General features: G+C 37.3%; 2 protein-coding genes across 3 annotated transcripts in view; one reads left to right on the top strand and one right to left on the bottom strand.

Annotated features, from left to right (window-relative positions):
- Positions 1-2,841, top strand: part of JAZF1 (JAZF zinc finger 1) — a 357,655-nt gene extending 354,814 nt beyond the window's left edge. The window contains exon 5 of the mRNA XM_040472378.1: positions 456-2,841. Coding sequence (XP_040328312.1) covers positions 456-632 — 177 coding nt within the window. The 3' untranslated portion in view covers positions 633-2,841. The remainder of the gene's footprint in view (positions 1-455) is intronic.
- A 518-nt stretch (positions 2,842-3,359) lies between these two features.
- The window catches only part of TAX1BP1 (Tax1 binding protein 1), a 90,305-nt gene continuing 69,798 nt past the window's right edge, over positions 3,360-23,866 (bottom strand). Inside the window, exons 15-18 of one of the 2 annotated variants that reach the window (XM_040472377.1) lie at positions 15,563-15,716; positions 14,804-14,952; positions 5,077-5,159; positions 3,360-4,474 (exon numbers count right to left, since the gene is read on the bottom strand). In XM_040472377.1, coding sequence (XP_040328311.1) covers positions 4,273-4,474; positions 5,077-5,159; positions 14,804-14,952; positions 15,563-15,716 — 588 coding nt within the window. In that variant the 3' untranslated portion in view covers positions 3,360-4,272. Of the gene's footprint in view, positions 4,475-5,076; positions 5,160-14,803; positions 14,953-15,532; positions 15,717-23,866 lie in introns of both variants that reach the window. The other variant, XM_040472376.1, reaches the window with a different exon arrangement.

Consider the following 23,866-nt stretch of genomic DNA (forward strand, 5'->3'; position numbering starts at 1 on the left):
AAGGTAGGTTATTCCAGCCGTCTGGAAGCAAAACACTGAGGTGAGTTTCCGCATCAGGGATTTATATAGATCTTGAACTCTATTGCCCTGTGTCTTCTTTCGAAAGACAGTTTTTTGGTCATCCTGAGGCTATGTTTAGATGACTGTTTGTTGTTAATGCTCTTCCAAATGGAAAAAATGATCCAGAAAGGAAGTACAGTTCTAGGCAGAGGAACTCACTGTGCTTCCTTCTACAGTCTCGAATACATAGTCTGTGTAAAATTTGTCAGAGTAAATGACCCACTCTGCACGGCCCACGATCACATCAGGCTGCTGGCACTAGAGCTCAGGCAAAGCCTACCCTGTACACACCTGCCATCCAGGAGACGTCCATTGTAATCCAGACCCACACCGAGGTTTTCCCCAGTCTGACATCTTGGTTGCATCTAATCGGTGACGTTTTGTCTTCTCCACAGAATGTGAATGGCATAAAGTACCACGCTAAGAATGGTCACAGAACACAGATCCGCGTCCGCAAACCATTCAAATGTCGTTGTGGTAAGAGTTACAAGACAGCTCAGGGCCTGCGGCACCACACAATCAATTTCCACCCCCCGGTGTCGGCTGAGATTATCAGGAAGATGCAGCAATAACATGCTGGTCCCCAACTGTGCCAAGAAACCCTCACCAGCAGTTGCTGATTTTGAAAACAGCCACCTTTTTGCAGGGGAAGCATTCAGCAACCCTTTAAAGAATTAAATGCATGCTTTAAAACTTTTCTGTAATTTTGGAATGATGTATCTTTGTAGAGTTAATGATTTTGTACATTTGCACATGTCATCATCATACCCATTTTCATTACTTTGATATAAGGTGCTAAACAGAAAAAGCTCTAGGTTCTTCAGCACATTTCCCCCAAAAGAAAATAAGATTGAGGGCATGTTGCATATTATTAGGTTGTATTGCAGTGATATCAACTGGGGGGAGGAGGGGCTGGCACTGAGATTTTTTTTTCCCCCAAGATTGTAATGTGATTGAAGTTTTTCAACACATCAACTCACTATGTTCAAAACCAAAATAATACCTTCATTATCAGACTGGTTACCATGCCTTACATAATGGAGTTAGTATTTGTGAGTAGAAAGACTTTAGGTAATGGAAATATAAATAAGAATGTTTAACATAATATGCTAAAAGTATTTTCATATTTAAATAACATACGTAAAAGGTGTGCTTTCTGTGTTTTATATTATCTTGCAAATCCTTCTGCCCCTTAAAAAGCTGAAAATCTTGCCATCTGACTTACCAGTCATTTGTGTTATAAATGGCATTTTTGTACAAAATAGTCTATTCAGTTCACTCATTAATTTCACACACATTCATGGAGTGCCTGCTGGGTGCAAGGGATTCAGTTAATGCCTGTTGATATTTGTGGACCAAGATACCAGTTTAGTGAAATACTTTTCCCTGAAATCTGTTAGAAAACACTTTGAAATACTTAAGTGCAAATTTTGTGTGTGTGAAATTTAGTTCTATCTTCATCTTTAGGTGAAGTTTTAAAGCACTTTGTAGTTCTCTATTGCCAACAGATTTAATGTTTTATGTGTTGCCAATTCTTGCAACCACTGCCCTAACAAACCTATGGGTTGCAAATAAGAAAATTACAAGCACGTTTCAAAGAGAACATTTTTGGTAAGATCCCCCCACGCCACCCCCCAACTGCCTCTTCTTCACGCTCACTGTGTTTTTAGACTTTTTTTTTGAAGGCACTTTTCCCATCACATTGTAGAGGTCTGTGTTCCCATTGGCAACGTCTGTTTAGCTTTATAAAACATTTTGCCGAAACACGAAATTGAGCCTTATTGACAATTAAGTGCTTCTTGTGGCAGGTGGTCAGAGAGTGACTAATATGACCCATTAGAGTGACCTACGTCTGGACCATTCCTGAAGTTTTTCTCACCAACAATACCATCATGCCTTGAGTGTTCTTTTCTCCCAAGTGCTATTCCTTAAACATGCAAGAGTTTACCAACTGCCTCATTATGCAATAAAAATTGCTCTGAGATGGCTAACTGCCCACAAAACTGGTGAAAAGCAAACTCGAACTGCTTACAAAATAACTTTCCATGTTCCCATTTGATGAAAGTCTTACAGCTGGGAAGCAGGTGTCCCTCCTCAATTCTTCACACAGTCTGAAAGGATGACTGGCCAGATGGGTAAGCTTCTATATTCTTCAGTTGTCGATCCCTCATAATGAGGGATTTTAAAGTATTTCTAAAGACACTGCCCTCGAAAAATTTCCTCAGATCTCTGAAGAGTGGTCTTGGTCCTGAATATAGTGTTCTAGGTTGAAAAAGGGTGATCCAGACAATGAGAAGCAACTAGTTGGTGCATAAGAAGGCCCTGCTTGGATACTTCATATCTACCTATAATTGACCAAAATTTTTTTAGGCCAGCAATCATTATTTAGCTTTGCTCCTTCTAGTGCAAGAAATGTAGGCTGGATCAGTAGTTCAACAGCTAAACAGTCATAAAATAGTCATTGTGCATGTTAAATTTCTTTCAACTATAAAACAAATTCAATTTCTATTTACTTATTCCTTGTGACAGTATTACTAAACAGGTAAGGATGGGAATATTTTGTTATACCGTGTATAGTGAATGTATCGTACTGTGTCTGTGAAAACTGTGCTTTAAATTATATTTTCATATGTTTTGTTGGGGACAGAGCACATTAAGTTTGAAAGCAACAGAGGTTTGTTTTAGAACTGAAGGCAACTTAATCAAAATTGCTGTCAAGAAAAGCTGCTTATAAATGTAAATGAAATCATTTAAAATAAACTGCCTCTGACCCAAAACAAACAGGGCTCTGTATTTTCAGTAGTGTCCCTTACCACCCTAACACGGGGAGGATACTCGTAGGTTGGCTTGCTCCGTAACGAACGGACGCGGCGTGAGACTACCCCCACTGAACGTGTTTTACCCGCACGTCCGCCTCCCGGGAAGGTGAGCCGGGGGCATCTCGGCTACTGCTGCCTGCTAGTCTGCCACAGCCCGTCTTGCCCTGCACTCCCAATTCTTTTTCAAGGATTCCAACTTCGGCTTTCAGAAACCAACACAAGCAACACGATGTGAATGCAGTTCACACACAGCACACCGAAATGCCACCACGCCGATTATAAGGTTAACATCCCAGCTACCTTGCTTAAGCTTAAACATTTTGATAACTACAAAAGAAGCAAAATCACAGTAAATTCTTACCATTCATATTTTAAGAGAAACACTGTTTGGAAACTTAACAGCCCAGACCAAAAAAAAAAAAAAAGTTAATGATGTTTACACTTAATGAAAAGCTATCGTAAATAAATTTGACAATGAAATTACACATCTCCAAAAATGTGTCCTCTTTAATGTTAATGAGACTACATAGAGACACAATGAACACATTGATTTGCATTTATACATCACATTTTCAATCACTTAGAATCTTCTTTCAAAATTCTCCATCAGGAAAATGTGGAAAAGTTATGGATACACTTTCTGTGATTTTATGCCACAAACACCACTGTTTAGTAGATCCTTTCTATGAAACAGTTAGGAAACAACTGCACTGGTGTATTTGTTCCATTTTCCCATTAGACAGAAATACAACTTCAAGATGGCTTAAAAATAATCACTCAAGTCATTCTAAAATGTTTTGGTCATAAAATTAGCAAAATATGCCTTCTATTCCTAAAGCAAACATTTCAAATATCAAAAAGTATTTGCTATACTGCAAGCATGTGAGCTGATTCTACATGCAGCTCCATTTTTAAAGAAAGTTAAAAAAAATCCTTTCATGGGTTAAATTATGGAAGTTTCTGTATTCAAATAATTATTTTGCCACACTTATGATAAATTATTTTTATTACATAATATTTAGTAGTCATGCTCAATCAACAAGGTCAACAGAAACTTGTAAATATTATGCTAAGTCACACACTCCACATATATATTCAGTGTGGTAACATTAAAACAGTCCATTTCCTTTATTCATATAGTTCTGCAAACTGGGGAATAAATAAAGATACAAACACAAAGTTTTCTTAAGCTGTAAGATTAACAGGGGTTACAATTATATTTATTGATAAGCTGAAGATTGACCCTAGTAACACAAAACTCCAAAGCAGCGCTTGTTCAGAAAAGTGTGGTAGAGGGTACGTGGAAGGGATACCTTGTGGTCTCCATAGTGGTCTATTGGAGGTGATTTTTTTAAATTGTTAAACTATATTGCTAACTCATAATAAAAAGTGACTAGTCAAAATTTAAAACATTCTGATCAAAATGGGTCTGCACGTGCCTTTCAAAGCCCTGCTGGTCATAGTCAGGAGGGAACTGCTCGCTGCACATTGGGCACACCTTCCAGTGACTTTCAACATGTTCTTCAAATTTGCTCTGATCATAGTTGGGAGGGAACATTAATTCACAGAGGGGACACTTCTTGTGAACATCAAAGCTTGAAGAAACAGAAAAATGAAAGAATTACTATTTCCAAAAAGTAAAATTTCTAAACAGCAATAATCTTCAGGATAGATGTTACATTTATCTACGTAAGCCGATATTTCACACTAAACTTACCTTGAAAGTCTTCACTTCAGAAACCTCTGCTTCTAAACGCTTGCTATTGACAATTATGTAATAAACCACTGTTAAAGCCTCTCAATGGAGTTTTACAATTAGACTTTTCCATTAAAAGCCCCAAAATGCAATCACATTATGTAAAATGAAGCTCAGTGACAAGAATTCCTCAATTTTTAACAGAAAATGCCTTTTGTAAAACTCTAAAGATTAACAGAACTTATAATGTGCCTACAGTATTCATTCAGTTTGACCACTACGAGTATTCATGAGCACTGCTTCTTAAAGGATTGCATGCATCCGAATCACCAGGAAGGCATGTTAAAACACATACTCCTGGGACCCACACCAAGAGTTTTGGGTTGAGAAGGTCCAGGTACAGCCCCGATCATAGACATTTCTAACAAGTTTCTAGGGACCATACTTTGAGAACCACTCATCTACATAATCCAAGCTCTACACAAGGGAAAGAAAAATTACCTGGAATCAAAGCAGAAGCCTGTTCCATGCCCACGTAAATGCTCACTTGGAGGATCGGGAGCAGTGGGCACATGTTCATCTTCCTAGGCAAAACATAATTTTGCAACTTTTGAGAAGAGAGAAACCGAATGCTCTTTAATTCAAGCACAGTACAAAGGAATCAAGATTATACTTTTTAAAATTTTACTTCCGTTACCAATTAGTTTTCACATAAAGGTTTAAAAGTCAATTTTAAAAGCATTCACCATGGGGCGCCTGGGTAGCTCAGTCGGTTAAGCATCCAACTTCAGCTTAGGTCATGATCTCACAACTTAGGTCATGATCTCACAGTTTGTGGGTTCGAGCCCTGCGTCGGGCTCTGTGCTGACAGCTTGGAGCCCGTTCAGATTCTGTGTCTCCCTCTCTCTCTGCCCCTCGCCCGTGCCCGCCCCCCCCCCCCCAAAATAAACATTAAAAGCATTCAGTATGGACTAAGTCTTCGTGAAATAAAAGCAGTATTTAGTGGAAGAATGTACCACACCTGTATGTAAAGTACGGATCCATAAACTTTTTTAAACCTATTACGTGTAGGTAACCTTTTGACTTTTTATTGTTCCATACACGAGACTAGATCACCACTTTCATAAAAATTTTAAGATTGCTTTGTTTCCTATTATTCAATGAATTTGTAACCTACATCCCATCACATGATACACAGAAATTATCAAGGAAAACTAGTAGAATACGACTTTGCATGTGTATGTTCTTGGGGGCACACACACAGGCAAATCAAACTGGAAAACTATGATAAAGCAAAGAATGTACCAAACTACAGGCCTCATAACTCTGTTGTGAAAGAAGGAAATTCAGTATTAAGTGTCTGACAGATTGCCAAGGAAAACTGCTAAAAACCTGTAAATCTGAGTTTGAATCAAAGCAAATGCTGGCTTGGATTTCCATGCCCACATCCCTGTGGTCACTTTTTCGAGATCTGCATGAGCTACATCAACAGCTAAATATAGACTCACGTCACATCAAAAGCCAACCACCTCGCCATAAAGTGCCCATGTGCTTTCTTCCTCTGAGCAGCTGCTGACTGCTCTCATGTCATGAACAATACGTAAACAGGTATACCAGGCACTGATGAAAGTCCTTATATTGCCGGGTAGTTATGCTTGTTCCAGAGCCACTACAAATGGGCTAAGCACTTGAGTCTGTCATGGGAAAAGGTAGCAACAAAGTGTATACAGTGTGAAATTCTAAGGAAACAAAAGACAAACTGAGTTCTTTTATCACAAGTGGGAGGTAGGAGAGGTTACCTGGCTATTACTCTGATTATTGCTTCCGAAACAGTCCAAGAAAGGGTAAGGGAGATCTTTTTTTTTTTTTTTTTCATATTCATCACATGAGAAAATATTTTTGTTTACATATGATTCCCTGTTAAATACTACACTATGTACATATTTTTTCAGTGTGGTAACATTAAGATAATCCCTGTTTCCTTTATTCATAGTTTTCAAACTAGGAAATAGATACCAACACAGAAAAACAAGTTTTAATCTTCAGTAAGATTAAGAGGTTACATTTACTGATAAGCTGAAGATCGACCTTGACCCAAACTCAAAGTAGCTATTGGTCAGAAAAGTGTGGTAGAGGGTGCATGGAAGTGATACTTTGTGGTCTCCATAGTGGCCTATTTGAGGTGATTTTTTCTTTAACTGCTAAACTGTATTACTAACTCACAATAAAAAGGAGTCAAAATTTAAAACATTCTGATCATGCACATGCTTTTCAATCCCCTGGTGGTCACAGTCAAGAGGAAACTGCTCACTGCACAAAAACAAAATAGATATAACCTAATGAGGGACTGAGAAATTGGGGAATATACTTCAAGAATATTAAGTCTTCAAGTAACTAAAATCTAGACAGCTTTTAAATCTGTAGGTACAGTAAAATGATACAGTAGTTGAATCTGCTAACCCTAGTATTTAGGACAATAAATTTTAATTCTGTGCCACATTAGCTGCCAGATTTAGGGCTTCCTAAATTAGGGCTTCCAGCAATATTTGAACAATGAATCTGCTTAAAGAAGTACATATAAAATGATAATGAACACAATTTTCCCAATTATCTCGGAAAAAAGCATAAAACCTATTTTCAAATACTGTCTAAGAAAATAATGGAAAAGAAAAAAGGAAAGGTCTTGAAGCTCCACTATCAAAATTCTTGATGACAGATACTTCTAATAAAACTCAACTTTCTAAGGATCAAAAATATAATGGAACCAAAAATCTCATAACCTTTTTTCCCGGTTTTGGAATAACTTAGAGCCTATACCAATTCACTGCTCCCATGAACCAGCTAACAACAGAGTCTGTTGCTCAAGTGCTGGACTTAGACCAACCTAATCTGACACGTTCAACATCAGGTAGAAGGGTGCGAAGCAACGCATACCTTTTTTTTCTTACCTTTATACTTTCTAAAGCCATATGTAATTTGGCAATGATAACCCTATTATTCTGTATCTTCTAACCACCTATTACCTAATAAAAGGGGAAAGGGATTCAAGAGTAGAATTCTGATGTTATAATGAGACATAAGAGCTCATGAACTAAGAAAAATCACCTACTCAGTAATTCAAAACCAGAAAATAGGTTGTAAGTTCTCTGAGTAGCCAATTCATACCAAGTCTTATGATCCTGACATGGAAAATGACATTTTCACTCACAAATGCATTTATTCTATTTTACTCATCAAGCCTGGTTAATTAGTTTCCAAAACCATACTAGATTACATATAACAAATTAGTTTGGGAAGTAAGGCTATTCAGGCAGGCCCACTGTCAACAACAAAAAAATGGCTACCAGTAAAAAGAAAAGCAGACAACTCAAAACATCCAATAACATTTCAGTAGTGGATCACACAGCTTTAGTAACAGAACATGAACACACTGTTTACTGTTGATGTTTCAATTAATAAACTTGAATCATCAAGGTGAGATTAGGTATTCTTTAGGAAGGCAGAGAATCACGTATTTGAGAAAGATTCCTTCCCCAAGCTGCTAAAATAATCAACAGTTTAGTACTGAAAGTTGTCAATGCAAAAACAATTTGTGAATAGGCATTAAAATACCAGCACCTAGTCTGTTACCTAAACTGCCAAAATAATCTCGTAAGCAAATTTTACTGGGAATACCAAACTGAGAGATATTTATGAAAAACTGCAAATAATTAAAAACTAACATTTTTCACAGCATTTTAATCTCCAGAAACATCTAAACCACTTTACATTGTTCATCTGCCTTTAGACTCACCATGACAATACTATTTCTGTAACAAAACAAACAAGCTACAGTAAACTGAAGCTCCATATGAAACTCAAAATCTTCTCATGCGATTCCCAACTCAAAATCTAGCCTATAAAAAAATTCTTAGTGGGGACACCTGGGTAGCTCAGTTGGCTAAGCATGCAACTCTTGATTTCAGCTCAGGTCATGATCTCACCATTATGAGATCGAGCCCCATGCCAGGCTCTGCAGAGCAAGGAGTCTGCTTGGGATTCTCTCTCTGCCCCTTCCCCATGCTCTCTCTCAAAATAAACATACATTAAAAACAACAATAAATCATAAAAAAAAAAATTCTTCGGGCACCTAGCTGGCTCGATTGGCATACAATTCTTGATTGTGGGGTCGTGAGTTTGAGCCCCGTGTTGGATGTACAGATTACTAAAACATAAAAAGTAACTCAAAACATAGAATAAAATAAAAACAGTGTAATTCTTTGTTTTCTTATTAAAGTACATAACCAACTTGAATGTCTGAAATAGTATTAAGAGGGGTTAATCTCTTGGACAATAAAAGAGGACAATCATAATAAAATAAGATTAATCATACTAAATTCAAAATGCAATCATACTAAATTCAAAATTCAAATGCAAAATGATTACAAAAATAAAATTACCCTTTGATACAGCAATTCCATTTCTGGGTATACATGTACAAGAACTGGAAGGAGGAATTCAGATTTGTACACCTATGGTCATGGCAACTTTATTTATATTAGCCAAAAAGTGACAACAACCCAAATGTCTTACCAATGGATAAATGGATAAACAAAATGGAATATTAATTGGCCTCAAAAAGGAAATTCTGACACATCACAAAATGGATACATCTTGAAGATATTATGCTAAGTGAAAAAGCCAGTAATAAAAAACCCAAATTCTACATGACTCTACTTATATGAGGGATCAATAGTCAAATTCATAGAGACAACAATCCAACGAGAAGACATAAAAATGAGCCCAATATAGGAGCACCCAAATACATAAAACTGTTCATAACAAACATAAAGGAACTAACTAATCAGTAATGGAATAACAGTAGAAGACCTTAACACCTCACTTACCTCAATGGACAGATTACCCAAACAGAAAATTAACAGTGGCTTTGAATGCCACACTAGACCAGATAGATTTAACATATATAAACATAAATATTTAAATATTCAGAACATTCCATCCTGGAACAGTAGAACATACATTCTTTTCAAGTGCACACGGAACATTCTCCAGAGCAGACCACATATTAGGCCACAAAACATTGGTCTCAACAAATTAAAAAAGATCAAAATCACACCAGGCATCCTTTCTGACTACAATACACAAGAAAAGATCAGGAAAGAGAATACACAGAGGTTAAATAACCTGCTCCTAACAATGAAGGGGGGCCAACCAAGAAATGAAAGAAGTTAAAAATTCCATGGGAACAAATGAAAATGACCACAAAGCAGTCCAAAATCTTTGGGATGCAGCAAAAGTGGTCCTAACAAGGAAGTTTATAATGGGTCTGCCTCAAGAAGCAAGAAAAATCTCAACCTAACCTTACACCTAAATAAGCTAGAAAAACAAAAACCTGAAACCAGCAGAAGGAAGAAAATAATAAAGATTAGAGAGAAATAAATGATACAGAAACGAAAAAAAAAAAAAATGGAACAGATCAATGAAACCAGGAGCTGGTTCTCAAAAGAACATAAAATAGGGGCGCCTGGGTGGCTCAGTCGGTTGAGCGTCCGACTTTGGCTCAGGTCATGATCTCACAGCTCATGAGTTCGAGCCCTGTGCTGACAGCTCAGAGCCTGGAGCCTGCTTCTGCTTCTGTGTCTCCCTCTCTCTCTCTGCCCCTAACCCACTCACACTCTGTCTTTGTCTGTCTCAAAAATAAATAAAAACATTAAAAAAAATTTTCTAAAAACCACAAAATTGATAAACCTCTAGCCAGACTCAAAAAAAAAAAAAAACAAACCTCAAAATCACAAATGAAAGAGGAGAAACAACCAACGTCACAGAAATACAAGCAATTCTAAGAGAATATTATGAAAAACTCCATGCCAACAAATTGGACAACCTAGAACAAAGGGATAAATTCCTAGAAACACATAACCTACCCAAACTAAAATGAGAAAAAATAGAAACTTTTAACAGACTGATAACCAGCTATAAAACTAAATCGGTAATCAAAAAACTACCAATAGGGGTGCCTGGGTGGCTCAGTCGGTTAAGCGTCCAACTTCGGCTCAGGTCATGGTCTCATGGTTTGGGAGTTCAAGCCCTGCATTGGGCTCTGTGCTGACTGACACCTCAGAGCCTGGATCCTGCTTTGGATTCTATGTCTCCCTCTCTCTCTCTGCCCTCCCCTGCTTATGTTCTGCTGCTCTCTCTCTACAAAAATAAACATAAAAAAATTTCTAGTAGACTTAAAAAAAGATTCTCTCTCCCTTTGCCTCTCTCCCCTGCTCGCACTCTAAAAAAAAACAAAACTAAAAGGCAACCTACTGAGAGATTTGCAAATGACATGTCTGATAGAAGGGTAGTATCCAAAATATATAAAGAACTGATACAACCCAAAAAACAAATAATCCAAGTAAAAAACAAGCAGAAGAGGGGCGCCTGGGTAGCTCAGTTGGCTGGGCATCCAACTTTGGCTTGGGTCATGATCTCACGGTTTGTGAATTCGGGCCCTATGTCAGGCTCTGTGCTGACAGCTCGGAACCTGGAGCCTACTTCCAATTCTATGTCTCCATCTCTCTCTGCTGTCCCCTGCCTCTGACTCTCTCTCTCCCCCCCCCCAAAAAAAACATTAAAAAAAAATTTTTTTTTTTTTTTAAATGAGAGGACACAAACATTTCTCCAAAGAACACATTCAGGTGGCCAACAGACACATGAAAAGATGCTCAGCATCACTCATCATCAGGGAAATGCAAATGAGAAACATAATTAGCTATCACTTCCACACCTGTCAGAATGGCTAAAATCAAAAACACAAGAAACAACTAGTGTTGGTGAGGATGTGGAGAAAAAGGGTTCCTCATGCACTGTTGGTAGGCATACAAGTTGATGCAGCTAACTGTGGAAAACAATATGGGGGTTCCTCAAAAAATTAAAAATAGAAACACCCTATGATCCAGTAATCACACATTAGGTATTTACCCAAAAAAGACAATTACCAACCCAGAACTCAAATGCACCATGACAGACAGGAAAGAGGCCCTGATTCTTTCAAAATGTAGTTTTAATAATTTCAGTCACAGACTCTTGTTGAGAATCACTCATCAGGAAAAAAATGTTCACCAACAAAATTGTCTTCAGTTCAAGGATTCACAGTGAAGGAATCTTATGAAAAGCTGCAAACAAACCACACATCAATAGAATGTGTGGGCTTTAGTCTTTCAGAGATAGAGAGAAGGAAAAGGAATAAAGGCAGTCCAAGGAGTTTAGTGAACAAAGGCATGAAAACAACTGAAAAGTAGGATATGTGTTAAAGGAAGAAAATGTATTCCTGTCTTGAATGATGGGCTTAGGATGTTTAGACCAATGCAACTCAAACTCTACTGAGCATATGATCATGAAAGGATTTTTGTTAAATCCAGTCTGAGTCTCACTAGGTACAGAGTGAAGCTGGAGATTCTGCATCTCTACCAAACTCCCAGGAGATCCAATACTGTTGGTCCACATACTGTATTTCTTAGTAGCAAGGGCTTACATGGTTCCTCTATTGCTAAGGCACCACATCAAATTCACAGAGTACTATGGGAGATTTTTAATTTTCTAAGTTAATTGTCAGATACTACATGAACAACTAGTTCAAGGTAGCCCACAATTTCAACATTAGATAGTGCTACATTCCTTTCAGTGACACCTTATCTTTGAGAAGAAGGTGGGTTTTTGGCAGTTGATGAAACAAAGCATGTGCTTTGTGAAAATCAATGTGAATGAGGAAATGAAGGTGGCTTGTCCAATCTGACTCTGAGGTTTAAGCAGCTGTACAGTGGTCAACAACCACATATATCCCATTAATAACTATGCTTATTTAAAAGTGAAATAAAAATATGCATTTTTCGGGGAGGCTGGGTGGTTCAGTCAGTTAAGCATCTGACTCCTGATTTTAGTTCAGGTCATGATCTCACACTTGTGAGACAGAGCCCTGCATCAGGCTCCATGCTCATAGAAGGACTCTCTCTCTCCCCCACCCTCTCAAAAGAAATAAATAAGCTTAAAAAATATATATGAGTTTTTCTTTCAATTGAGAATACGTTATTTTTTTCAAATGGTTACTACATTCATTAGAAAATTGTTCAGTATTTCTTTTCGCCTATATGGTGTCATGCCATGAACCTCTGGTTTAGTCTATTTGATAGGTGATTAGGACCACAGCTCTTATAGCCAAACTGATGAGGTTCAAATCCTCATCTGACTGTACCCTTAACCAGCTGTGTGATGAAGCAAGCCTGTTATTCTTTCGGTTTCCTCCATTATAAAAGAAAAGATCATAATAGTTCCTACCTCACAGGACTGCTATGAAGAATAAATGAGTTGATATATTTAAACAGCCAAGCACCATTATAATTATGATGCTATAGTTATTGCTACTACAATTATTAGGGAAAAGGGAGTCACAAAAGGCCTTTGATCTTATAGCTGACCAGTTTCTGGTACAGAAGGGAGGAGGAGATATGGCAAGTTTATGACTGAGGTAGGCTGGAGAACAGGCAACCTCAACCCTGACTCCAGGGTCCTGTGGTTGTTAATTACTCCCCGGGCAGGGAACCACAGAAAAGGAATAGGTCAACTCAAATCTGCTTTCTATATTCTAAAAATTATTCATTAAAATACTTTACTTGCAAGTGATTGTTGTAATGACAAGATTTTTTGAAAAGTCTAAATGTACATAAAAATTAGTTTCTGTCTAAAGTGAAAAATCTTCTGATTGCAAAATACAATTCCCCAAGGTGTTGCCTATTAAGAGTCCTTCCATCTCATTACCAAATCTAAGCATGTCAGCAAATGAGCACAAGACTCTAACACTGCTTCTCATGGGTTTGCAGAAGGGCAAAGCACACAGATCAGAAAGAACATTCTCCTAATTAAACTGAAGCAGATGACTATGGAAGAGAAGGGCTTGTCACATGTAACATCTGTGCCAAGAATGATCAGATTAAATATGCAAAATGTGAAGTAAAGGTGTGAAAAAGCAGTAAGATTATACTCTAGACCTTAAATAGGCTACAAAAGTTCTGACAGTTTTCCTAATTATTCCCAGTAATGGACATAGAAGGCCAAAAGGCAGGCGGGAGAAATACATTTTTCTCCATTATGGGTGTTGAGCACTAGGGCTAAAATCATGCCTGTCTGAACACTGATCAGTTTCTGCAAAGGTTAATAGCAATTAAATGCAGCAAACTAGATTAAATGAGAAACAGGTCATGATACTGCTGTACTTGCAAAGAGCACAATAAAGCATTTCTTTTAAATTCATCTTAATGCACAGGAAATCCAAAAAGAGCTGCTATGAGGAAAAGAATTTATTATTAAATAGTGAAGAAATCTCTTCAATGAAGTAAAAGTAAAAATGACATGCTACATAAACGAATTCAATAATCAGTATTGGGTTGCTAAAATATTAAATACTGATGATGTCTAAAAGAATTATTTCTCAGAAGAAGAAAATTGTGATATAATTATATATATATATTTTAAATATATATTAAAATATTTTAAATATTTTAATATATATTTTAAATATATATATATATAAAGATTGCTCTTTTTCTAGCTATATATAGTCCATCTTAAAATTTAAAATGGGGCATAAATGTTAAAATTAAAGGACACATACTTAAGCATAATATTGTCATTAACACTGCTTCTTCCAACCTAGTACATCTACATTCAAAAGAATAAATTACTTAGTAAGTGATAATTAAGATTAACCTATCTGTGATTATAGCTAATAATAATGTATCATACATCTGAAAGCCGCCGAGAGCACATCTTAAAGGTTTTCATCACAAAAGGGAAAACAATTTGTAACTATGTGTGATAATGAAAGTTAACTAGACTTGTTGTAGTGATCATTTAGCAATATATATAAATATGGAATCATGTTGTATACTTGAACTAATGTTATATGTCCATTATATCTCAAAAACATTTTTTAAAGATTAAACTGATAGCTATGATATTCTGAGGCCATTCTCTGAACTTAATCTTTTACTTTAGTATAAATCCTAAAGTGTAAGTCTGACGCATATTGATGGTTGATTTTTCAAATTTAAATAAAAGCAGATTTTTCCAAAAATTAAGTAAGCAATCACATGTATACACAAGCACACACACTCCCTTCTTCCACAAACCTCTCTACAGGAAACAAAAAATAAAAGGGACAGGCTCAGAAAATGGAAATTCAATTTACTTTACTATCCTCAGGGTCTTCTAAACCATCCGGCCGGCTAAGGTTTCGAGCAGGCTGGCTGCAGACAACATTATCTTCCACTCCCCAAGAAGGTACTCTTACAGGTGGCCTTTGGATTTCATCGGGGTAAAAAGCACCATCTGCTCCATCTGAAATAAAATTTTGGAAGAGTAGAATGAAACTTGGTACTAAAATGAGAATCTTTGTGTATAGCTATGACGAACAGGATATAAGAACCATTTTAGGGCATCACAAAAATGATGTCTTTTAACCCAAGTGATTTTTTAAAATAAGAACTACATGTAATAAGCAAAAAGACTACTCATTCACGCTGCAGCACTCCTAGATGAACCCTAGTTAAACATTAAAACTACTGGTTATAAGATAATGTTTCTGGGGCGCCTGGGTGGCTCAGGTCATGATCTTGTGGTTCCTGAGTTCGAGCCCCACGTTGGACTCTGTGCTGACAGCTCAGAGCCTAGAGCCTGCTTCATACTCTGTGTCTCCTTCTCTCTCTGTCCCTCCCCTGCTGGTGCTCTGTCTCAAAAATAAATAAACTTTAAAAGAATCTCGGTCTAGAGATAGCTTTAAAATGAATAAACAGATAGATAAATAAATAAATAAGATTTCTATTACAGTTAACTGTACTAATAGTTCTCTAATCTCAGGAAGATGCAAACCAAAAAACTTCATATTCAGTTAACCCAAAGCCAAAAATATTTCAATAACCTCTGGTTTCCTGTGTGGCATAAGGATTACCATATTGCAGAACTGGCTGTACATTTGGCACTGCAGCAACATGACCATTTTGCTCTGAGCATGTACTGAGACGCTGTGAGATCTTCTGAGGACTCTGGGAATTCGGACCTTCTGTTTTCCTTTCTGCTTGATTTTCTAGACTCATTTTAAGTTCCTAAAATTAACAAAACCAAAGGTGAATAAGCAATGAAATATTTTAGGGGCAGCATTAAACATTTGGTCAAAATAAAATAAAATTATTTCCCTATTATGTTCAAAGAATACAGGTGGCTCTCAACTACGCATAATTGTCCCTTCCAACATCAGAAGGCAGAATAAAAAAGCCCAATGTATTTTCAAATTTGTGCCACGATGATACTCTTTTTATTGAGCTAAGAGGAAACTGGGCAGCTCTTACAAGTTAGCTGTCAATAAAAGTCAGAAAACAAAAAACAAACCAGGCTGCTCCTCTAGTAAATTCTATCAAACATTTAAGAAATTTATTTTTAAAAAATACCAAACCCATATAAATTCTTTCAAAAAACACTTCTGAACTTACTTTATAAGGCCAGCACTATTCTAATACCAAAGCCAAACAATGACATTAAGGAAAACTGCAGACCCCATCCTTCATAAATACTGATGCAAAAATCTTCATTAAAATATCAAACATGGGGTGCCTGGGTGGCTCAGTTGATTAAACATCTGACTCTTGATTTCAGCTTAGGTCATTATCTCACAGTCATGAGATCGAGCCCCCCGTCAGGCTCGAGATTAAGATTCTCTCTCTCCCCCTCTGTCCCTCCCCTGCTTGTGTGCATGCACAACTTTCTCAAAACAAAAAAAAATCAAATATGATATTTAAAAATAACATGACCAAGTGGGTTTTATCACAAGACAACAAAGTTCGCTTAACATCCAAAAATCAATGTAAATCACTATGTTCACAGACTAATGGAAAAAAAACCCCGTATGATCATTTCAATAGATGTAAAAAAAAACATTTTACAAAACTCAACAGTCTCACATATATATATTTTAGATCTCCGCAAACCAGAAATAAAGAGGAACTTCCTTAATATGAAAAAAGACATTTCAAATAGCCAGACTGAACAAGAACAAAGTGCCTACAGTGAAATTTAATGGTGAGAAACTAAATAATTCTACCTGCTCTACCACTTCTACTCCACATCATACTAGAGATACTAAACAGTGGATTAAGGCAAGATTAAGATTAAAGCAGACTGGAATGGAAGAAGTAAAATCATCTTTATTCATAGGAGATATGATTACATATGTAGAAAATCCTAAGGAATCTACTAAAACTAGGAGAATGAGTGGGTTACCAAGATTGCAGTATACACGGTCAATACATAAAATCAACTGTATTTCTATATATAAGCAACACACAATTGGAAAATGAAGTTTTTAAAGATACCATTTATAGTAGCATCAATAGATAATATTAAAATATTCCGATATAAATTAATTTAAAAAGGTGCAAGGCCTATACACTAAAAACCACAAACTTACTGAGATACTAAAGAAAGCCTCAACAGAAAGAAATATACCACATTCATGGACTGGAAAACAGCATTTTTATGCTATTAACTCCTCCCAAATTGATCTATGCATTCAATACAATCCCAACAAAATCCCAGCAGGCTTTTGTATAAATTGACAAGCTGATTCGAAAATAAAGACTGAAATACAAAGGTGCTAAAATAGCCCATTTAAAAAAAAAAAACAAAGACTTATGCCTGATTTCAAGATTTATGATATAAGAAGCTATAAAATCAGGAGACAACAATGTTGGCATATGACTAAACATACAGATTAGGGGCTGGCAAATTTTTCCCATAAAGGGCCTGATAGACATTTTCAGCTTTGTAAGAAACAGTCTGTCACAACTACTCAAATATGCCTTTACTGTTGCAGCCAGAGGTAATACCTAAGTGAATGGGCATGGCCATATGCTAATAAAACTTTATTTATAAAATAGGCCATGGGCCATATTTGGCTTGTAGATGTTAGTTTGCTGACCCCTGATATAAATCAGTAAAGGACAGAGCCCCAAAATACCCATATTCATAGTCCATTCAATTTCAACAAAGATGCAGAAGTAATTCAATGAAGGACAGGGATGGGCTTTTTTAAGCATAAGCTTAAAAGAACTGGAATGGACAAATCCTGATTATATACCATACCATACAAAACAATTAACTTTAAATAGATCATAAATCTAAACATAAGAGCTAATGCTATAAATCTAGTAGAAGAAAATAAAAGAAAATTCTTTGTAACCTTGAATGAGGCAAAAATGTGTTAGGACACAAATAACATGAACCATTAAGAAAAATACTGCTAAATTAAACTATTTTCAAAATGAGAAGATTTAGCTCTTCAAAGATATATATTTTTCTTAAATGCTTAGTTGGGGGTGGGGGGGAGGGAGGGGCAGATGGGAGCAGGGCAAGGTACCCAAGATCTGAAGTGGGCTCTGCTAACAGCAGAGATCCTGATGCAGGGCTCCAACTCACAGACCATGAGATCATGACTTGAGCCAAAGTCTGACACCTAACTGACTGAGCCACTGAGAAGCCCCTCAAGGATAGTATTTTTAAAAGTGAAAAAGAAAGCTACATATTGGGAGAAAGTATTTCCAAAATATATGACAAAGGAATTGTACGTACAATACATAAAGAACTCTTAAAACTAAATACAACCAATAACGATAACTCAATAAAAAAAACAGGTAAAAGATATGAACACTTTACAAAAGAATCAAGAGACGCCTGGGTGACTCAGTTGGTTAAGCGTCTGGCTCTGGCCCAGGTCATGATCTCATGGTTTGAGAGTTCAAGTCCTGCACTGGGCTCTTTGCTATCAGCACAGAGCCCACTTTGATCTTCTGTCCCCCACCCCCCACCCTCTTCTCTCTGCCCCTTCCCCGCTCATCCTCTTGCTCAACAAAAAAAAAAAAAAAAAAGTATATATGAATAGCCTATAAGCACATGAAAAGATACCCATCACCACTAATCGTCAAATCAAATTAAAACTTAAACCATAATGAGTTAATACTACATACCCACCAGAAAGACTAAAATTAAAATCTGATAATACCAAGTACTAAGAGCCTACAGAGCAATTGAAATGCTCACACACTGCCAGTGGGAATGCAAAATGGTACAGTCACTCTGAAAAACAATTTGGCTGTTTCTTTAAAAACATTTTTTTAATGTCTATTTATTCTGGGGAGACAGGGAGACAGACAGAGAGCAAGAGGGGAGGGATAGAGGGCAAGAGGGGAGGGGTAGAGAGAGAGGGAGACACAGAATCCGAAGCAGGCTCCAGGCTCAGAGCTATCAGCACAGAGCCTGACATGGGCCTGAGCCCATGAAGCACGGGATCATGACTTGGGCCGAAGTCAGACATTCAACTGACTGAACCACCCAGGCGCCCCACAGTTTGGCTGTTTCTTAAAAACAAATCCATCATATAAGAGAGCAATTCATTTGTGGGTGTCTACCCAAGAAAAATGAAAACACATGCCCACAGAGAGATGAGAATGTTCACAGCACCATTATTCACAACAAAACATTAGAAATAATCCATATGTCCATCAGCTGGTAAAAGGATTAATGTCCAACTAGTGAATGGATAAATTCTGCATGATTGCATTTACATGAAATGCTAGAAAAGGTAAAACTATACAGTAGCAGAAGACAGATCAGTGACAGTCTGGGACTGGGGATAACTGAAGGAGCTGACTAAAAATGAGCATGAAGGAAGTCTGTACAATAATGGAAACATTCTATAGTTTGAATACAGTGGTAATTACAAGACTATATATATTTACCAGAATTCATCAAGTTACACTTAAAATAGGTGGGTTTCATTAAACTGTACATCAATAGAGTCATTTAAAAAATCAACCAGAAATTTTAACATAGAATATAAGAGTGGAAAAGTTTATCTGTAAAGCAAAACTCAGCTGGTTTTGCTGAATGTCATCTATGAGAAAACAGATAAGACTCTTAAAGTCACTATCATAGTAAGAGAAACTGGTAAACATGAAAAATTCAAGTCAATTTAGGAGATACAACAGAGAAGAGATGAGAAGAGATACAGCAATTACAAGTTGTCCTAAGCCTGTGAAAAGAGCATGGGGGTGCCTGGGTGGCTCAGTCGACTGAGCGTCTGACTTCGGCTCAGGTCATGATCTCGCAGTTCATGAGTTTGAGCCCCGTGTCAGGCTCGGTGCTGATAGCTCAGAACCTGGAGCCTGCTTTGGATTCTGTGTCTACTCCTCTCTGCTCTTCCCATGCTCAGCTCATGCTCTGTCTCTCAATAATAAATAAATGTTAAAAAAAAAATTTTTTTTAAGTAGAGAAGATACATGAAATAATAATCATATTGCAGGATTGGTTAAGTGACCGATGTGGCTAGAGCACAGGTTGCATGTTAAGAGCAAGAAAAAAAAAAAAATTTTAAAAGGGGCGCCTGGGTGGCGCAGTCGGTTAAGCGTCCGACTTCAGCCAGGTCACGATCTCGCGGTCCGTGAGTTCGAGCCCCGCGTCAGGCTCTGGGCTGATGGCTCAGAGCCTGGAGCCTGTTTCCGATTCTGTGTCTCCCTCTCTCTCTGCCCCTCCCCCGTTCATGCTCTGTCTCTCTCTGTCCCAAAAATAAACGTTGGAAAAAAAAAAAAATTAAAAAAAAAAAAAGAGCAAGAAATATGTAGCTAAAAAGTCAAGTGAAGGCCAGATGTGCCAAATCTTTGTCATACAGTTTATTACAATGGGTCTAACTGTTCTTGAACAGTAATAACATGGTAAAATGGTCCTTACTAAGGTTATTCTAGCAAAGCTATTCTGGGCATACTTGAAATTAGAAATAAATAAGCAGAAATTAGAAACAAATCATATGGCAGACTGGAGTCAGACTTCTCCAGCACTAATAACCCTGAAGAATCTATCTTTTCCAGCCCTAGGAGGACTACTGAGAAATGAGTAGAGTGTTTAGAACACAGCAGGACCTCAATAGAGGTTACCTCATCTCCTGCCATGAATCAAAAAACCCCAGAAGCGCTGCCACCGTAATTCAGTACTGTGAAAGTGCAATGTGAGTAGAGAAAAAGTGAGAGTAAATTAAAAAAAAAAAAAAAAAAATTTTTTATTTTTTCAGAGAGAGAGAACGCACCTATGCATGCGTGTGAAGGCGAGCACACCAAGCTGTGGAGAGCAGAGAGCTGGGTGGGGGAAGGGGAGGAAGGGGAGGGGGGAGAGAGGGGTGGAGGGGGGAGACGTTGGGGAGAAGGAGGGAGGGATTGAGATTCAAGGCTCTGAGCTGTCAGTGCAGAACCTGACACGGGGCTCTACTCACAAACAATGAAAGCACGACCATGGCTGAAATAAAGAGTCAGATGCTTAACCGACTGAGCCACCCAGGCACCCCCAAAAAATATTTCCAAAAGGATTCAAGAAATGAGGAAAAGGACAGGAAAGAGTAAAAGGTTTAGACAGGGTCAACTGCTACAATAGTTTAAGCAAATTATATGGAGTCAAGGGTTTCAACAAGAGATTTATGCATTCATTGGTATAGTCGAGCAACTTCAGAGATTCCAACACAATAAAGAGTTCACTCTTAAGTTAATACCCCTCTCCTCTACCATCAGAGATGCAATAAATCCCCTGCAAATAGGATGCAGGGTAAGAAAAGGTCCAGTAACAAGCAACTTTGATTCCTCATGACGGAAACTGGAGGTGGGGTGAAGAGAACACAGGGATATGAACAAGACAGTTATAGGTAGGCTGTTTGGTAAATTGGAAGACTGAACTCTTGACTTAGAGAAGATTCTTAAATTTGCATTTACAACACCCCCCAAAGGGTCCACGTTCAGAATTCAAGAGATAAATCAATTTAGATGGGGAAAATAAATGTGTATCTTTTCACTAACTTCTAACTGAAATTTAGCATTTTCTTCGATTATGAAGGCCAAAAAACCACGGTAGAGAACGGTTCCAATACCTTTGTCACCTACAGAATCAAAGATATGTTCACTTCATATTACAGTCACTGCAGCCATCTCAAAACAGCCTTTATATTTCACTACTTTGAAATTAGTAATTATTAGACATGCTAAATCTTAACATTTTAAAATAAGCACATATACTACCTGTCACATAGATCATAAACTGAAAATTTTGATAACTTTTAGAATTTGATTCCTTTGTGATTCTGTATATTTTGCTTTAATCACTTAAAACTATTTCTGAAAACAGACTTCACCAGACTATATCAAAAGGCCCTTAGAACAAAAATGGTCAAGGGGCACCTGGGTGGCTCAGCTGGTTAAGCGTCTCTCGGTTTCAGCTCAGGTCACGCTGTCACAGTTCCGGAGTTTGAGACCCATGTCAGGCTCTGTGTTGACAGTGCGGAGCCTGTTTGGAATTCTCTCTCTCTCTCCCTCTCTCCCACTCCCCTTCTCCCCCTCTCTCTCCCTCTCCCTCAAAAATAAAGAAGTGCAAAAAAAAAAGAAAAATGGCCAAGAACTCAGAACTCCTCCAAGACCTCCTCTACCTTCAAAGACATGCATGACAGGATACAGCTATGTCACCTGGGCAAAACAGTGTTAATGGCTGACTTAGAATCCTCCTAAAATAAAAGCCTCCACAATTTAACTAATAGATTTTGTTAGGAATCCTCTTTTATAGTTCTAAGGCACAAAAGTGTGGTTAGCTGGTTTGCCTCTGCTAGAATGCCTACATCTTTTTTTCTTCTTCAAGGCCCCAAAATGGCTCATAGTAGCCTTGGTTTTACAAATTACCCCACGAATTAAGGAGGTCTCTGGTACTCCCAACTGTTAAACAGGATGAGTAATATATTTCTCTTATATGCCACATGTCGACCCAATCAAAGTAGAGGAGGAAAGACATTAAATATTTGGAATTACAACTCTGAACAAGTTGTTCAAGGTATTATATAATTCTCATAACCTCCTTTTATCACTCCTAGATAGCCGCTAAGTTATAGCTAAAAAGGGAAACATGGTAGTCTACGACTTTTCTAGGACCAGTTGTGTGGGGTCATGATTATTTAATCGTGCTTATTATTATAACATTTCATTACAGCTATCTCCCGTTAATTTTAAGTATATATGCTACTCTTCCATTGTCAGGTAGGAAGCAAACCGTCTGGAAACACAAAATGATTCAGAAAAAAATAGGTATATGATGTTAAATATTCTGAAATGGTTTTTAATTTAAAAAATTTTTATTTGTATTTCCCACAATCTTTCTTTTAAATCATTATTTGCCATTTTGCTTTTGCTTATTTTCTTTACTCTCCCCCTTTATGTTTCTACTAAGGTGTTTATGCAGAATATTTGAAATAGTATGAAAATATGAAAATGATAATTCTATTAAATAGTTTTTGAATGACATGAAAAGATACTTTAAGCTATTAAGTTCCTAAATGAAGTTAAACTGGTAGGGATTTATTTATGTATGTATGTATGTATGTATGCATGTATGTATGTGTTTATTTGTTCATAGTAGACTCCACACCCAACGTGGGGCTTGAACTCACGACCCTGAGATCAAGAGTCACATGCTCTAGCGATTGAGCCGGTCAGGCATCCCTAAATTAGTAGGGTTTTTAATCTTAAGAGAGCTACTACTTCATACTATTAGTTCTTTTATTCACACACATGTTCAATAAATATTTAGGGAGTACTATCTGGTAGGCACTAGGGATTCTGGAATAACCAAAACAGACAAAAATTCCCACTCATATGGAGTTTATACTCTAGGGCAAAGAAGAACTACAATACACAAAATATGTAAAATAAATAGATGGTGGTAAGTACTTTTCATTTATCCACTCAACAATCACTTGGTTCATTCTAGGTCTATGTGTGGATCTAGGTTTTAGTGATACACAAAAGGGACTTAGTCCTAACCTTGTACCCTACTAGGGTAGGGGTTCTGATGGTTCTGAGATAACACTGGGGAGATAAACATTAAATAAGCTGTTAAAATAGAAAACAGAAATTCTTATAAATACAGACTTTTTAAGTAACATAAAACTACAGTGTCACCAGCAAGAAAATCAGGAGTAACTCAGGGAGACCAGAAGCAGAAAACAAACTGTCCTACTTATTTTTTTTTAACGTTTTTATTTATTTTTGAGACAGGGAGAGACAGAGCATGAACAGGGAAGGGTCAGAGGGAGGGAGACACAGAATCTGAAACAGGCTCCAGGCTCTGAGCTGTCAGCACAGAGCCCGACACGGGGCTCGAACTCACGGACCGCGAGATCATGACC

The sequence above is a fragment of the Herpailurus yagouaroundi genome, unplaced genomic scaffold (genome assembly GCF_014898765.1).
Source record: "Herpailurus yagouaroundi ecotype Mexico unplaced genomic scaffold, PumYag 100, whole genome shotgun sequence".
In the NCBI taxonomy this organism is placed as follows: domain Eukaryota; kingdom Metazoa; phylum Chordata; class Mammalia; order Carnivora; family Felidae; genus Herpailurus; species Herpailurus yagouaroundi.